Raw genomic sequence first — 17,751 nt, forward strand, 5'->3', positions numbered from 1 at the left:
ATCAGCAGATCACCACAACAGGACTAGTAGTCTCGTGCCTCCTGGTCCAACAGCACCCCCAGCACTGATTAGCAGCTGTCAATATACATTGTCAACAGAATGCTGCCAATGTATTGACAGAAAGCGACCAATCAGTGGTGTGGGCGGGGTTATACAGAGCTCAGCATTCAGAGTCATTGATTTTCCCGTGTACCATACATGAAATATAGAGAACACTTCCGTTTACCAAAATCACAACGCGCTTTCCCTAATAAAAGTCCTTTACTTCTAAGTGCAAATCAGAAATCATACGTTACATTGCCAGATCACAGCCAAAAACGTTATTTCTCAAAATTCATCAGATATTGACAAAATCATTTCCACACTGGGAGCTATTGTCAATCGTTCCACAAAACCCCCGTGTCCATTATACCACATTCAAATATTGAATATTAAGTGCATAAGTAGGATCCTCAGACGATTGGGCCGCCCCAGCTCAGGAGACCATCATACATCAATGTCCAGTAATTACAACGAAGAGACGACGCATCGTACATCGCTCCTTTGTGTCCGCAGCATCTTATAGAAATCCATGTCTTCACTTATTGTTCAAAACTTTGACTGTCTTCTGTCCATAATGGTAGTAGCTGTACCCAGAGGCCACAGTGGAGAACGCAGTGATACACCTGGAACAAAGCACTAACATTAGCATGAAACACCAGAGCATCCTCCTCATGGCTCCAACAATCATCAGGTGTTAGTGCTGGGAACCAAAGGCATGTGACTGCAACTATGCGACATGCATACTCCCGGCCACAATCCGACTAGACTGTTTCCGGCCTTGCGCAATACACTTGCATTGAGCGAAGCCGGAAAAAGTCTAGTTGGATTGTGTTCAGGAGTATGCATGTCGCATAGTTGCAGTCACATGATTGCATTTCCCGATGCTGACAGACGAGAATCATCTTAGTACACAAGATAATCCCAATCCTATGAGGGCACATTCATTATAGACGAACCTCTCTATGAGCCAAACACTAACAGATGTACGTTTATTTCTCTGGCAGACTGGCATTACAAATGAACGGCATGTTGTGCTCTATTCCCCCCACATTGTACATACATGATCCCAAAGGCCACAACCCCCCATCCACCCACCCCCAACAGCTCAAACATTGATATCCTAAGTCTATGTCTCCAATATCTCAGGAAACCCCTCTAAGCAGTGTGATTATGTGTAACTTACCATAACGCTTGAAGATAGACACTATCCACATAATTAAATACCGGGGCCGCGAGTGACGCTGCCACCAGTATTAACTGGACCGCTGTGTTCATCTGAAGAGACATAATACAGTAAATCTGATTTTTTTTCAAAGACAACTGATTAATAAGAGGTTTGTAACCCAAAACTGAATGTTGAATGTGTGAAAAGTAAGAAACAAATCAACGCTCCCCGCGGCTCCACAGCTAACGCTCGCATGATCCTCTGGAGCCCTGGTCACATCACCACAGTGATGCACCAACACCTGACTGCTGCAGGCAAATCAGTGACCTCAGGAGTGATGGCCTGCAGCCCATGGTCACTACGGCACCGACTGCTGCAGGTAAATCAGTGACCTCAGGAGTGATGGCCTGCAGCCCACTCAGAAGCGATGGCCTGCAGCCCATGGTCACTACGGCACCGACTGCTGCAGGCAAATCAGTGACCTCAGGAGCAATGGCCTGGAGCCCATGGTCACTGTGGCACCGACTGCTGCAGGTAAATCAGTGACCTCAGGAGTGATGGCCTGCAGCCCATGGTCACTGTGGCACCGACTGCTGCAGGCAAATCAGTGACCTCAGGAGCGATGGCCTGCAGCCCATGGTCACTGTGGCACTGTCAGCAGAAACCAGAGGAGGATTTAACCCCTTATGGATGAGTGAAGGACATGTAAGCCACAAGTGCACTGGTAGAATATGAGGCTGATGTGGGATGATGACACCTAACTGCTGGGATTAGAGATGGCCCTTACATGCCATGACCGATAGCGGCCACAGCATCTAAGCAGTGAGACCCACACCTATTTAATAGCATATCCTGTCAACTCTCCATTCATTCTCTGCCTATATAAGTTGGCTTTTGCAGGGCCCCCACCACATCTATCAAGACATTTGTGGAATATGCTGTGCATTTGCTACAAATATGTTGGGTGGGAAGAAGCTTCTCAATGAAGACCTTTATTTTAAGACCAGCACAAACCCATGGCAAGCAGATTATAAAATATAAATCACAGATATGGAAAAATGGGCCCTGTGTCCGTAAGATAAGAGATAAAGTAGTCATTGCGGGGGGCAGCACATGAACCGGCCGTAGGCAAGTGAACGTACCACTCTCCTGCCCGCTTGTGTCACTATATATAGAGATTGAATATGCAAGATACCTCTTCAGAGAGGGAGCGGACTAGAACTCTAGCGCAACCTATTGGAAATAGCAATCCTAAAAGTCAATATCAATTCTTTAACGAGCCTTATCACATGGCTTAGGTTAAAAGCCAAATCAGAATCTCAATTTGCAGTGTTTCGGGGTGTTGCCTCTCATTAGTGCAAAGCATGAGAACTGGTTTGGCTGTATGAGAGGCTTCTGACTAGGATCTGGAGGTTAACATTTCTCCTTGAGGAGAGTGACATGCCTGTTCTGGCACACCAACGTGAGGAGGCTTAAAAGTCATGACTCTTAGGATTGCTACTTCCAATTTGTGTAACTAGAATTCTAGTCCTCTTCCTCTATGAGGAGGCAATTTGCAAATTTAATTTCCCAAAGGAGCATTATTACATGGCTTGTAAGCCTCCTCATACTGGCATGTCACTTTCCACAAGGAGAAATGTTACCCCTTAGATTCCTATATAGAGGTTGCAAATTTTTGGTGAGTGCTGCAACCATCATCTGACTATTCACTGTGAACTCTGCTTGTATTCTGGGCGGCTGCGCACAGTCGCAGCTAGGAGAAACCTCAGAGGTAATCGTTACGATCGCCTGCCATATAAAAGCCATGTCTGTGGACTTTCTAATTCTTCTTGCTTTGGATAATTCACATAATGTACATGAAAAGACAACAAGTGAGTAGATATATACTCACCTTACTGATAAACGTCGGCTCTAACTGAGCAGTTGCATAGCAAGGGTTAAAATATCTCCCAAGAGTTCTCTAAAGGGAAAAGAAAAATCACTATCAATGTGTACGGCATACATGTCAAACTCTGGTCCATGGGCCAAATGTGGCCTGCAGGGTGGTTTTATTTGGCCTGCGACACCAGAACAACCACATCTGTGTGGGGCCCATTATCCTGTCTGGAGGACTGTGCGGGGCCCATTATCCTGTCTGGAGGACTGTGCGGGGCCCATTATCCTGTCTGGAGGACTGTGTGGTATTTATAATACTGTATGGAGGACTATGTGGGGCCATTATTCTGCATGGAGGCCTGTGTGGGGCCCTTTATTGTGCATGGTGGCCTGTGTGGGGCCCATTATACTGTATACTAGTTGGTCCATGACTTTGTCCAAGTTTTTAATTTTCCTCTGTGGGTTTGAGTTTGACATCCCTGGTATAAGGCAATTTATTAAAATAACTTTCAAACCTAAAACAGACTAAACTCATCCCCAACTAACACGCTCGTAACCCATCAGTCCATCATCAACTCTGCTGCCCGATTAATCCTCCTCTTCCTTCGCTTCTCCTCTCCGTAACTCCAATTTAAACTACCAACAATGAATTACAAAGCCGTCCATAATCTGTCTCCTCCAAACTCATCTCCCAATACCGTCCTACACGTAATCTCCGCTCCTCACAAGACCTTCTTCTCGCGTACGTTCATCACCCAATGGCCTCCAAGATTTTTCCTGAGCATATCCCCATCCTCTGGAGTTTAGTGGAGACAATAGTGTCAAACCACAATTGAAACATTCGGATGAAACCTGAAAACTCATTTCTACAGTAAAGCTTACAGACTACAATGACCCTGCTGCCACCGCACTATCACCGGAGCTGCTCCAATCCCCCGACCTACTGTTTTCCTCCCCATTACTCATGGATTGGGCAGCATGTATCAGCTAACACGTTCTCTTTAAGGCTATGTGCCCACGATGCAGACATGCTCAGGATTTTTTCCTGAGTGTTTCTGCATCTCCCTGGCAGAAAAAAACGCATGCGGATTGTACATGCGTTTTCCTGCCAGGGACATGCGGAAATGGAGCGTTATTCACTGACATTTCCGCATGCAGATTGACAAGCGCTTTCTAAGCGATTTTAGCATCACTTGGAAAGTGCTTGTGACAACTAGGTCACACTATATAAATCCATGCAACCGGCATGGATTTATATAGTGTGACCCGAGAGAGTGGTAAAAATAAAAAAAATAAATATACACTTACCCTCCGATGGCCCGCGCTGGCTTGCTTCGCTCGGTGCTGACAGCGGTGGATTGAAAGACCTGCCGACGTCAGCGTCGCGTGACCCGTCACATGACTCTGACGTCAGCGCAGGTCCTTCAATCCACTGCAAAGTGCCGGGAAGCAAGGAGGAGCGCAGCGCGGGCCGCCGGAAGGTAAATATACATTTATTTTTTATTTTATTCTTTTTTTTTTTACAGATTTTTTAATGGTACCTGGGTGTGGATGAGACTCTCCTCTCTTCTACACCCGGGTACCATCCGCACATTAGAAAGCGTCAATTACGCAAGTACAGATGCAGTCTTGCGGAATGGGCGCGATCTAATGCAAGTCAATGGCGGCGAAAACGCAGCGCTTCCGCAAAATAATTGGTAGTGCTGCGTTTTTTTCTGCAATGATAATCCGCAACGGAAATTTCCACAGCATGTGCACAGCACATGCGGATTATCATTGGGGAACATGGCAGGCCTTCTACCATGCGTTTTTAGTGCGTTTCCGCAGCTGCAAAAACGCTGCAGAAACGCATTAAAAGCGCATCGTGGGCACACAGCCCAAGTGTGCCATTATTAATGCCACGAACCGTGAATAGGCTTTTATTCACACAAAGTGCATAACAGAGGACAAGGTCAGCAGTACAGCTAGAAGAAATGTGACTTCAACAAGTTTCGGGCGACAGCTCACCCTTAGTCATGACCCCTTTAAGCTGTAAACACACAGGGAAACATGCACCCATCACATGTACTTACGGGAGGTGGAAGGGTTTTATAACGGACGTAAAAAACAGCACCAATCAATGCAATGTCCCTCAAGATGATCATGACTGTCAGAGGAACTGAAAAACAAAAAAAAAAAAATAAACAGAGGTTAAATCATTGATTCAAATGAACAACTTATAGGAGCTCCGTGCAGATATACTGCTATGACCAAGTTATATGAATGTGCCATCAACTTACTATTGGCCCTATCTGCAAGTAGCCCACGTGGCCATAGCATGTGTCCTCATACATACAGACAGACAGGTGCCTGTAACGTGCCGTATTTATATGAATCTAGAGATGGAAATACCAGCACTACGTGCCAATCCATGAGCTGGTATTAGGCGTTACATTGGTGATTATATATGCCCTCTCTGATTGACCCATCTTACCCGGTTAGCAGCGCTAACCCACGATTGCATTGATGAATTTCCTTTATTCTAGCCCCTCATCTGCACATTTGGTGAATACACAAGTTTTATACAATGAAATCCCATTAATCTCAAATCCATTAGTCAAGAACTCCTGAGTTGCTTCATAAACTGGAATTTCACAAGAAACCCAAAAGACTCAGCACCAAGGACAAATTACAACACCACTGATTGAAGAGCAACTAATCCAGGAAACACTGGGCTCCCCCAACGATGACCAGAAGGACAGTCCCGCATCCTCATTGTGAATGGCGCACTGACTCTTGCAGCCCACCTGTTTGAAGTTAACGGGACTGACAGGGTTCCGGTTTTCATAAGTCCCATAGACTTTAAAATGAGCAGCAGTGCACACGCACAACCGATGCTCCATTCACAATGGGGACACAGGACCCCAGTTCTCATGGTTGGAAGAATTAGACACTGACTAATGACTGATCATGTGGACAGGTGACAAGTTGTGATTATGGGACAACCCACTGAAGCATAAATGAGGTGGATGGAGCGATTGTGAACATGAAACATATAAACCCTGACATAGGACATTATGGCTCGGCACCTACTTACCCGGGATTAGATTTGCATATGTTAAGCAGACATATAGGACGCTGATGAGGATTTTGTCTGCAAGTGGATCCAGAGCACTTCCTAACGCAGACTTCTGATTGGCCCAGTTCCTTGCGATATACCCATCCAGCTACAACCAGAAAACATACATTAGAAGGTCAAAAACCAAAGTGATCTCCAAGTCATATACCTATGTCAGGTTCCTCCTGGAAATTGTCATCCAAACCTGCCTTTTAGAAAGGTCATACGAGATCACTGCGGGCCAAACAATTATTGGTGGCCAGGTACCTTGTATGTACGGCCAGGTGTATGGAGAAGACATGTCTATACTCAGAACCAAAGATCACCAAATTCACACACTTTGTCAGGGTGTTCCCATCACAGACACGGATGACATATCAACAGGAAATGTCCTAAATGTGGGTGGGTGGAAGGCCTCAGCTCCCAATATAGGTGCGATGCCTCGAGATGGATCCCACATCCTATAGACATTCTCAAAATATCCAATGGAATAACCTCTAAAAACGGGAAAACCTGAACAGCCATTTGTACGACCACCATTTCATGGTATGAGAGGACTAAGTTGCTGCTCCCACACGGACACCCCCCCACCCATCTTCAATATAACATAAATCAGGGGTCGACAAAGTTGTTCAGAATCTAGGAGCCAGCCAAAAAATTTAGGAGCCAGAATTTTTTTGTTGACAAACTGTACATATAGACCCCCTCACACACGGCGTCTCCCCGGGGAGCACGGCCTTTGTATGTACTTACACAGGTAGCGGGAGATGAGAACGGGCCCCCGGCCACAGCAATCCTTCCCCCCAGGGCCGGCTCCAGGTTTTTCTGGGCCCCGGGCGAAAGAGTCTCAGTGGGCCCTTTTAACACATACATGATTCATGATGCACAGATACGGCGGAGAAATAAAATATATATATATATATATATATATATATATATATATATATATATATATATATATATATATATATATATATATATATATATATATATATATATATATATATATATATATATATATATATATATATATATATATATATATTACACATGGCCCAGCCTGCCCCCTCATCCTTCACATACGCAGACATATGCGCGCGCACACACGGTACGCAGACATATGCGCGCGCACACACGGTACGCAGACATATGCGCGCGCACACACGGTACGCAGACATATGTACACATACAGACATACACATAGATAAAACAGACAAATATATATACACAGTCATATACACTGACATTCACATACATGCACTCACACAGACCCATTACTAATATTTTTAATATGGGGATTGGGGAAGCCTCACTCACCTGTCCCCGGTCCAGTGTCTTGTCCAGCAGCTCCTCGGGTATGGGGCAGTGCAGGGCCCCCGGCGTGTCACAGACTTCATGGCCCTGGAACATCAGAGGGGCCCACTTGCGGTCGGGTCCGGGCCCCTCCCGCCCATCTGTGCAGGACCTCCGCTCCGACGGTGTTTGATTGCCGGCACTCCCCCAGACATGGCCGCGCGCTGTGCGGCTGTGTCTGCTAGTAATGACGCGGCAGGAGCGACACAAGCACAATTAAAGGTGCAGTGCCGTCGACCCTGCCGTGTCATTACTAGCAGACACAGCCGGACAGCGCGCGGCCATGTCTGGGGGAAGTGCTGGCAATCAAGCAGCGCCTGCGTCCCTGAACAGGTGCCGAGGAAGCGGCCAGGGCCCCGACAGTGAGTGGGCGGGTGGGTGAGTGGGCGGCTGGGCCCCGACAGTGAGTGGGCGGGTGGGTGAGTGGGCGGCTGGGCCCCGACAGTGAGTGGGCGGCTGGGCCCCGACAGTGAGTGGGCGGCTGGGCCCCTCTGATTTTCCAGGGCCCCGGCACTTGCCCGGGTACGCCGGGTGCTGACGCCGGCCCTGCTTCCCCCGTAACCCAACTCTCCCTGTCCAGTCCCGGAGCATAAGGGGGGCGGAGCAAAGTGGAGAAGGCGGCCTGAGCGATACTGTCCCTGCTTCCTCCGATTGGATGACTCCGTGCAGGAGGTGGGATTGGATTGAGAGTATTTTTTTTTCTTCTCAACTCCTCAAGCACCAGGCAACATTTTCTAGGCGCCACTGGCGACCAGGCGCCTGGGTTTGTCGAGCCCTGACATAAATGACACTCCTCTAAACATCTTGTCAGGGGTAAACCACGTCTGATTTATACCCCGTTGACCGGGGCGGCTGAACACTCACCAGATCAGTGATCCCGGCGAGAACGAAAATACCAAGAGCAAAGTTAAAGTTTTCTGCGACAATCAGGTAACCGAGAACAGGAGACAGACCGATCCTGGTCATAGACAACAGATTTGGGATCGTCCATGGATTTTCATACTGTAAAACAGAATGCAGAACATTCCCAGGTTTAATACCCAGTATAGAAATACACAACCTCCCAGTGCCCCCCTACTATTATAGCCCAGGAATACACGTGCGACGGCCGTACCGTTAGACCTACGTGCGACGGCCGTACCGTTAGACCTACGTGCGACGGCCGTACCGTTAGACCTACGTGCGACGGCCGTACCGTTAGACCTACGTGCGACGGCCGTACCGTTAGACCTACGTGCGACGGCCGTACCGTTAGACCTACGTGCGACGGCCGTACCGTTAGACCTACGTGCGACAGCGACGGTCGTACCGTTAGACCTACGTGCAACAGCGACGGCCGTACCGTTAGACCTACGTGCAACAGCGACGGCCGTACCGTTAGACCTACGTGCAACAGCGACGGCCGTACCGTTAGACCTACGTGCAACAGCGACGGCCGTACCGTTAGACCTACGTGCGACAGCGACGGCCGTACCGTTAGACCTACGTGCGACAGCGACGGCCGTACCGTTAGACCTACGTGTACAGGCAACGGTTGTACTATTAGTCCTAGTGGCAGAGGTCACACACTGCAGAAACTGCATATTTGCAGTGTGGTAGCAGCAGTGACACTAAAAAGAGGGATGTGAGGAGTTGTATAGTAATGACAGTCTCACTATTAAAAGTAATCTGTCACCAAGTTTTTGATATGTAATCCGAGAGCAGAATAATGAAGGGACAGAGACCCTGATTACAGTGCTGTGTAACTTACTAGGCTGCTTGCTGTAATTTTGATAAAAAGGTGATTTTATCAGCAGGAGATTATCCCCAGAGGACTACTAAAGCTGCTGACTACGCACAGTGTACACAGAAAGGTGCCATTTAGTGGTGTGGGTTGGGTTATACAGAGCTGTGCTAGATCTGCAGCAGATAAAAGTGATTTTATCAAAACTGCAGCAAGCAGCCCAGTAAGTGACATTGCTGGAATCAGGGTCTCTGCCCCTACATCATGCTGCTCACAGATGGGATAGCAAAAACCTGGTGACAGATTCCCTTTAATACTAGTTGTAGGAACAAAAGTGATAGAAGTTGTAAAGAAGCAGCGCTAGGCCAAGTTTACATGTGCAGTAATCATTGGTTAGAACAGATCCAGCAGAGTTGCGCAGACAACTTTTTCGTCCAGCTAAAAAAAATATATATATATTTCAGCTGGTTCTGTTTCTTTGTTTTTTTTTTTTTTTAAATCTAAGTCCATGGAAAAGGAATCTGTTAATTAAACATCAGTTTTTCTTTCATTTGAGAAGGATCCGTCGTTCGCTCACTGGATCAGTTTCAAATGGGACAAAAACAGATGGCTAATGAACAGATCCGTTGTCCGTAGACTTCAGTGTTAAAAAAACAGATCCAGAAGAAATCAGTTTCTTTAGCTGGACAAAAAAAAAGTTATGTCTGCAGAACTCGTCAACAGATTCCTGCTGGATCCGATCTAATCGACTGCACATGTGAACACAGCCTTAGTAGTAGATTATGTACAATAGCAGTAGTAAAGTACTAGCAGTAATAATGGGAGGACGTGATGTGTAACAGCAGCAATAACAACAGTATAAGGGGAATAGTAATGTGAAAATTATTTGATGTACAGTGGTGGCCAAAAGTATTGGCACCCCTGCAATTCTGTCAGATAATACTCAGTTTCTTCCTGAAAATGATTGCAATCACAAATTCTTTGGTATTATTATCTTCATTTAATTTGCTTGCAAGGAAAAAACACAAAAGAGAATGAAGCAAAAATCAAATCATTGATCATTTCACACAAAACTCCAAAAATGGGCCAGACAAAAGTATTGGCACCCTCAGCCTAATACTTGGTAGCACAACCTTTAGTCAAAATAACTGCGAACAACCGCTTCCGGTAACCATCAATGAGTTTCTTACAATGCTCTGCTGGAATTGTAGACCATTCTTCTTTGGCAAACTGCTCCAGGTCCCTGATATTTGAAGGGTGCCTTCTCCAAACTGCCATTTTGAGATCTCTCCACAGGTGTTCTATGGGATTCAGGTCTGGACTCATTGCTGGCCACCTTAGAAGTCTCCAGTGCTTTCTCTCAAACCATTTTATAGTGCTTTTGGAAGTGTGTTTTGGGTCATTGTCCTGCTGGAAGACCCATGACCTCTGAGGGAGACCCAGCTTTCTCACACTGGGTCCTACATTATGCTGCAAAATTTGTTGGTAGTCTTCAGACTTCATAATGCCATGCACACGGTCAAGCAGTCCAGTGCCAGAGGCAGCAAAGCAACCCCAAAACATCAGGGAACCTCCGTCATGTTTGACTGTAGGGACCGTGTTCTTTTCTTTGAATGCCTCTTTTTTTTCCTGTACACTCTATGTTGATGCTCTACTTTTGTCTCATCTGACCAGAGAACATTCTTCCAAAACGTTTTAGGCTTTCTCAGGTAAGTTTTGGCAAACTCCAGCCTGGCTTTTTTATGTCCCGGGGTAAGAAGTGGGGTCTTCCTGGGTATCCTACCATACAGTCCCTTTTCATTCAGACGCCGACGGATAGTACGTGTTGACACTGTTGTACCCTCGGACTGCAGGGCAGCTTGAACTTGTTTGGATGTTAGTCGAGGTTCTTTATCCACCATCTGCACAATCTTGCGTTGAAATCTCTCGTCAATTTTTCTTTTCCGTCCACATCTTGGGAGGTTGGCCACAGTGCCATGGGCTTTAAACTTCTTGATGATACTGCGCACGGAAGACACAGGAACATTCAGGTCTTTGGAGATGGACTTGTAGCCTTGAGATTGCTCATGCTTCCTCACAATTTGGTTTCTCAAGTCCTCAGACAGTTCTTTGGTCTTCTTTCTTTTCTCCATGCTCAATGTGGTACACACAAGGACACAGGACAGAGGTTGAGTCAACTTTAATCCATGTTAACTGGCTGCAAGTGTGATTTAGTTATTGCCAACACCTGTTAGGTGCCACAGGTAAGTTACAGGTGCTGTTAATTACACGAATTAGAGAAGCATCACATGATTTTTCAAACAGTGCCAATACTTTTGTCCACCCCCTTTTTTTAGGTTTGGTGTGGAATTATTTCCAATTTGGCTTTAGGACAATTCTTTTTGTGTTTTTTTCATTGAAGACAAATTAAATGAAGAGAATAATACCAAAGAATTTGTGATTGCAATCATTTTCAGGAAGAAACTGAGTATTATCTGACAGAATTGCAGGGGTGCCAATACTTTTGGCCAGCACTGTATAATAGTAGTGGTATCAGCAATGACATCAAGAATAGGAGACGAGACGAGCGGCAGAGTGAAGAGAGGAGAGGAGCGGAGTTATAGCGTGGACAGCTGAACGGTGACCACTAGTGACAGCATTGTATATAGCAGAGGAGAGGCAGTAGTAATACAAGCAGTGGTGGGCGCAGTATAGCAGTAGTAATAAGAGCTGTAGTAGTAGTGATGTGACTATGTGATTAGCAGCAGCGGTGCTTGTCTGGCAGCCGCCCCGATGACCTTCCCTCCCTCCAGTACACTCTGTGCCCGGCTATATACTCACCAGGTCGGGCTCCGGTGTCCGGGCGGCGCCGCTCTCCTCGTCCTCGGAGCTCCCGGACTTGTGCCGCCCCCTCCCGCACACGGCTCCCCCGCAGGGCCGCAGCAGGTGTAGGGCGGCGCGGCCGTGCAGGGACCGGAGCAGATGAGCGGGGAGCAGCGGCCTACCAACCGGGCGGCCTCCCTCCGGGATGTCCCGTACACCCAGCACATGGCGAGCCCGGGTGTCCTGTAACAGCTCGCGGCCTATCAGCCGCCGTGCCGGGCAGCCTAGCGCAGACGGCGAGCACCGGCCCAGCAGTAAGGCTAGCACCGACATAGCGATAGTGACAGCTGAGGCTCAGCGCTCCCCATGCGGCCGCCCTGCCCTCACACCCGGCCCTGTCTGTGCGACAAGCGGCATGCTTTACGGCGTTAACCCTTTGTTAAGGCTGGAGGCGGCGTTACCTTGACGGAATGCAGACTCCCCAGCCCTGTGTAATATTGTACAAGAGGGGACGCCGGGCTGGGGGGCTTGCTCGTCACTGTGAATCATGGATTGTATGTTTTCCTGGTTTGTAGTGATCTTCCCTAAGGAGAACATATGTAAAGCCAGAAACAACTGGCAGCAATGTGGGCACTGGAGAGAGAGTGCTGCGGAGGAGCCTGCCCCGCACTGGAGGAGCCTGCCCCGCACTGGAGGAGCCTGCCCCGCACTGGAGGAGCCTGCCCCGCACTGGAGGAGCCTGCCCCGCACTGGAGGAGCCTGCACTGGAAGAGCCTGCCCAGCGCTGGAAGATCCTGCACTGGAGGGAGGCTGGGCCCCGCACTGGAAGAGCCTGCCCCGCGCTGGAAGATCCTGCACTGGAGGGAGCCTGCCCCGCACTGGAAGAGCCTGCCCCGCGCTGGAAGATCCTGCACTGGAGGGAGGCTGCCCCGCACTGGAGGGAGGCTGCCCCGCACTGGAAGAGCCTGCCCCGCGCTGGAAGATCCTGCACTGGAGGGAGGCTGCCCCGCACTGGAGGGAGGCTGCCCCGCACTGGAAGAGCCTGCCCCGCGCTGGAAGATCCTGCACTGGAGGGAGGCTGCCCCGCACTGGAGGGAGGCTGCCCCGCACTGGAGGGAGGCTGCCCCGCACTGGAAGAGCCTGCCCCGCACTGGAAGATCCTGCACTGGAGGGAGGCTGCCCCGCACTGGAGGGAGGCTGCCCCGCACTGGAAGAGCCTGCCCCGCACTGGCAGATCCTGCACTGGAGGGAGGCTGCCCCGCACTGGAGGGAGGCTGCCCCGCACTGGAAGAGCCTGCACTGGAGGGAGGCTGCCCCGCACTGGAGGGAGGCTGCCCCGCACTGGAGGGAGCCTGCCCCGCACTGGAGGAGCCTGCCCCGCACTGGAGGAGCCTGCACTGGAAGAGCCTGCCCAGCGCTGGAAGATCCTGCACTGGAGGGAGGCTGCCCCGCACTGGAAGAGCCTGCCCCACGCTGGAAGATCCTGCACTGGAGGGAGGCTGGGCCCCGCACTGGAAGAGCCTGCCCCGCGCTGGAAGATCCTGCACTGGAGGGAGCCTGCCCCGCACTGGAAGAGCCTGCCCCGCGCTGGAAGATCCTGCACTGGAGGGAGGCTGCCCCGCACTGGAGGGAGGCTGCCCCGCACTGGAAGAGCCTGCCCCGCGCTGGAAGATCCTGCACTGGAGGGAGGCTGCCCCGCACTGGAGGGAGGCTGCCCCGCACTGGAAGAGCCTGCCCCGCGCTGGAAGATCCTGCACTGGAGGGAGGCTGCCCCGCACTGGAGGGAGGCTGCCCCGCACTGGAAGAGCCTGCCCCGCACTGGAAGATCCTGCACTGGAGGGAGGCTGCCCCGCACTGGAGGGAGGCTGCCCCGCACTGGAAGAGCCTGCCCCGCACTGGCAGATCCTGCACTGGAGGGAGGCTGCCCCGCACTGGAGGGAGGCTGCCCCGCACTGGAAGAGCCTGCACTGGAGGGAGGCTGCCCCGCACTGGAGGGAGCCTGCCCCGCACTGGAGGGAGCCTGCCCCGCACTGGAGGAGCCTGCCCCGCACTGGAGGAGCCTGCACTGGAAGAGCCTGCCCAGCGCTGGAAGATCCTGCACTGGAGGGAGGCTGCCCCGCACTGGAAGAGCCTGCCCCGCGCTGGAAGATCCTGCACTGGAGGGAGGCTGGGCCCCGCACTGGAGGGAGGCTGCCCCGCACTGGAAGAGCCTGCCCCGCGCTGGAAGATCCTGCACTGGAGGGAGGCTGCCCCGCACTGGAAGAGGCTGCCCCGCACTGGAGGGAGGCTGCCCCGCACTGGAAGAGCCTGCCCCGCACTGGCAGATCCTGCACTGGAGGGAGGCTGCCCCGCACTGGAGGGAGGCTGCCCCGCACTGGAGGGAGGCTGCCCCGCACTGAAAGAGCCTGCCCCGCGCTGGAAGATCCTGCACTGGAGGGAGGCTGCCCCGCACTGGAGGGAGGCTGCCCCGCACTGGAAGAGCCTGCCCCGCACTGGCAGAGCCTGCACTGGAGGGAGGCTGCCCCGCACTGGAGGGAGGCTGCCCCGCACTGGAGGGAGGCTGCCCCGCACTGGAAGAGCCTGCACTGGAGGGAGGCTGCCCCGCACTGGAGGGAGGCTGCCCCGCACTGGAGGAGCCTGCCCCGCACTGGAGGAGCCTGCACTGGAAGAGCCTGCCCAGCGCTGGAAGATCCTGCACTGGAGGGAGGCTGCCCCGCACTGGAAGAGCCTGCCCCGCGCTGGAAGATCCTGCACTGGAGGGAGGCTGCCCCGCACTGGAAGAGCCTGCCCCGCGCTGGAAGATCCTGCACTGGAGGGAGGCTGCCCCGCACTGGAAGAGCCTGCCCCGCACTGGAAGAGCCTGCCCCGCGCTGGAAGAGCCTGCCCCGCGCTGGAGGGAGGCTGCCCCGCACTGGAGGGAGGCTGCCCCGCACTGGAAGAGCCTGCACTGGAGGGAGGCTGCCCCGCACTGGAGGGAGGCTGCCCCGCACTGGAAGAGCCTGCCCCGCGCTGGAAGATCCTGCACTGGAGGGAGGCTGCCCCGCACTGGAGGGAGGCTGCCCCGTACTGGAGGGAGGCTGCCCCGCACTGGCAGATCCTGCACTGGAGGGAGGCTGCCCCGCACTGGAGGGAGGCTGCCCCGCACTGGAAGAGCCTGCCCCGCGCTGGAAGATCCTGCACTGGAGGGAGGCTGCCCCGCACTGGAGGGAGGCTGCCCCGCACTGGAAGAGCCTGCCCCGCACTGGCAGATCCTGCACTGGAGGGAGGCTGCCCCGCACTGGAGGGAGGCTGCCCCGCACTGGAGGGAGGCTGCCCCGCACTGGAAGAGCCTGCGCTGGAGGGAGGCTGCCCCGCACTGGAGGGAGGCTGCCCCGCGCTAGAAGATCCTGCACTGGAGGGAGGCTGCCCCGCACTGGTGCTACTCACAGTACATAATGATGTAGAGCTAGGGTCTCAAACTCAAACAGGGCCAAAATGAAAAACTTAGACAAAGTCGTGGGCCAACCTGTATACAGAATAATGGGCCCCACATAGTCCTCCATACAGTATAATGACCTCACATAGTGCTCCATACAGTATAATGGCCCCACATAGTGCTCCATACAGTATAATGACCTCACATAGTGCTCCATACAGTATAATGGCCCCACATAGTGCTCCATACAGTATAATGGCCCCACATAGTCCTTCATACAGTGTAATGGCCCCACATAGTCCTCCATACAGTATAATGACCTCACATAGTGCTCCTTACAGTATAATCGCCCCACATACTCCTCCATACAGAATAATGGCCCCACATAGTCCTCCATACAGTATAATGGCCCCACATAGTCCTCCATACAGTATAATGGCCCCACATAGTCCTCCATACAGTATAATGACCTCACATAGTGCTCCTTACAGTATAATGGCCCCACATAGTCCTCCATACAGAATAATGACCTCACATAGTTCTCCTTACAGTATAATGGCCCTACATAGTCCCCCATACAGAAAAATGGGCCCCACATAGTCCTCCATACAGAATAATGGGCCCCACATAGTCCTCTATACAGTATAATGACCTCACATAGTGCTCCATACAGAATAATGGGCCCCACATAGTCCTCCATACAGTATAATGACCTCACATAGTGCTCCATACAGTATAATGGCCCCACATAGTCCCCCATACAGAATAATGGCCCCACATAGTCCTCCATACAGTATAATGACCTCACATAGTGCTCCTTACAGTATAATGGCCCCACATAGTCCTCCATACAGAATAATGACCTCACATAGTTCTCCTTACAGTATAATGGCCCCACATAGTCCCCCATACAGAATAATGGGCCCCACATAGTCCTCCATACAGAATAATGGGCCCCACATACTCCTCCATACAGTATAATGGCCCCACATAGTCCCCCATACAGAATAATGGCCTCACATAGTCCTCCATACAGTATAATGGGCCCCACATAGTCCCCCATACAGAATAATGGGCCCCAAATAGTCCTCCATACAGAATAGTGGCCCCACATAGTCCTCCATACAGAATAATGGCCCCACATAATCCTCCATACAGTATAATGACCTCACATAGTGCTCCTTACAGTATAATGGCCCCACATAGTCCTCCATACAGAATAATAGGCCCCACATAGTCCCCCATACTGAATAATGGGCCCGACAGAGTGCTCCATACAGAATAATGGGCCTCACATAGTTCTCCTTACAGAATAATGGGCCCCACGTAGTTCTCTATACAGAATAATGGGCCCCACATAGTGCTCCATACAGAATAATGGCCCCACATAGTCCTCCATACAGTATAATGGGCCCCTCATAGTCCTCCATACAGAATAATGGGCCCCACATAGTGCTCTATGCAGTATCATGGCCCCACATAGTCCTCCATGCAGGATAATGGGCCCCACATTGTCTTCCATACAGGATAATGGGCCCCACATAGTCCTCCGTACAGGATAATGGGCCCCACATAGTCCTCCATACAGAATAATGGGCCCCACATAGTCCTCTACACAAACTAATGGGCCCCACATAGTCCTCTATACAAACTAATGGGCCCCACAGTCCTCCATACAAAATAATGGGCCCCACATAGTTCTCCATACAGAATAATGGCCCCACATAGTCCCCCATGCAGAATAATGGCCCCACATAGTCCCCCATACAGAATAATGGCCCAACATAGTCCTCCATACAGAATAATGGACTGCACATAGTCCTCCGTACAGAATAATGGGCCCCACATAGTTCCCCATACAGAATAATGGGCCCGACATAGTCCTGCATACAGAATAATAGGCCTCACATAGTTCTCCTTACAGAATAATCGGCCCCACATAGTTCTCTATACAGAATAATGGGCCCCACATAGTGCTCCATACAGAATAATGGCCCCACATAGTCCTCCATACAGTATAATGGGCCCCTCATAGTCCTCCATACAGTATAATGGGCCCCACATAGTCTTCCATACAGGATAATGGGCCCCACATAGTCCTCCATACAGGATAATGGGCAGCACATAGTCCTCCATACCGAATAATGGGCCCCACATAGTCCTCCATACAGAATAATGGGCCCCACATAGTCCTCCATACAAACTGATGGGCCCCACATAGTCCTCTATACAAAATAATGGGCCCCACATAGTCCTCTATACAAAATAATGGGCCCCAC

General features: G+C 50.9%; 1 protein-coding gene across 1 annotated transcript; it reads right to left on the reverse strand.

Moving 5' to 3' along the window:
• Positions 1–242: 242 nt before the first annotated feature.
• Positions 243–12,505, reverse strand: CRLS1 (cardiolipin synthase 1). The gene is made up of 7 exons (XM_073673338.1): positions 12,076–12,505; positions 8,397–8,534; positions 6,159–6,288; positions 5,155–5,240; positions 3,099–3,167; positions 1,226–1,317; positions 243–665 (listed from the first exon to the last, which is right to left on the reverse strand). The coding sequence occupies exons 1-7, from the start codon at positions 12,388–12,390 to the stop codon at positions 578–580; spliced, it is 918 nt and encodes a 305-aa protein (XP_073529439.1). The 5' UTR covers positions 12,391–12,505; the 3' UTR covers positions 243–577.
• Between the last annotated feature and the right edge of the window lie 5,246 nt (positions 12,506–17,751).

This window comes from Phyllobates terribilis, unplaced genomic scaffold (genome assembly GCF_046119375.1).
Source record: "Phyllobates terribilis strain yellow unplaced genomic scaffold, ASM4611937v1 Scaffold_3__8_contigs__length_932513732, whole genome shotgun sequence".
NCBI classification, from domain to species: domain Eukaryota; kingdom Metazoa; phylum Chordata; class Amphibia; order Anura; family Dendrobatidae; genus Phyllobates; species Phyllobates terribilis.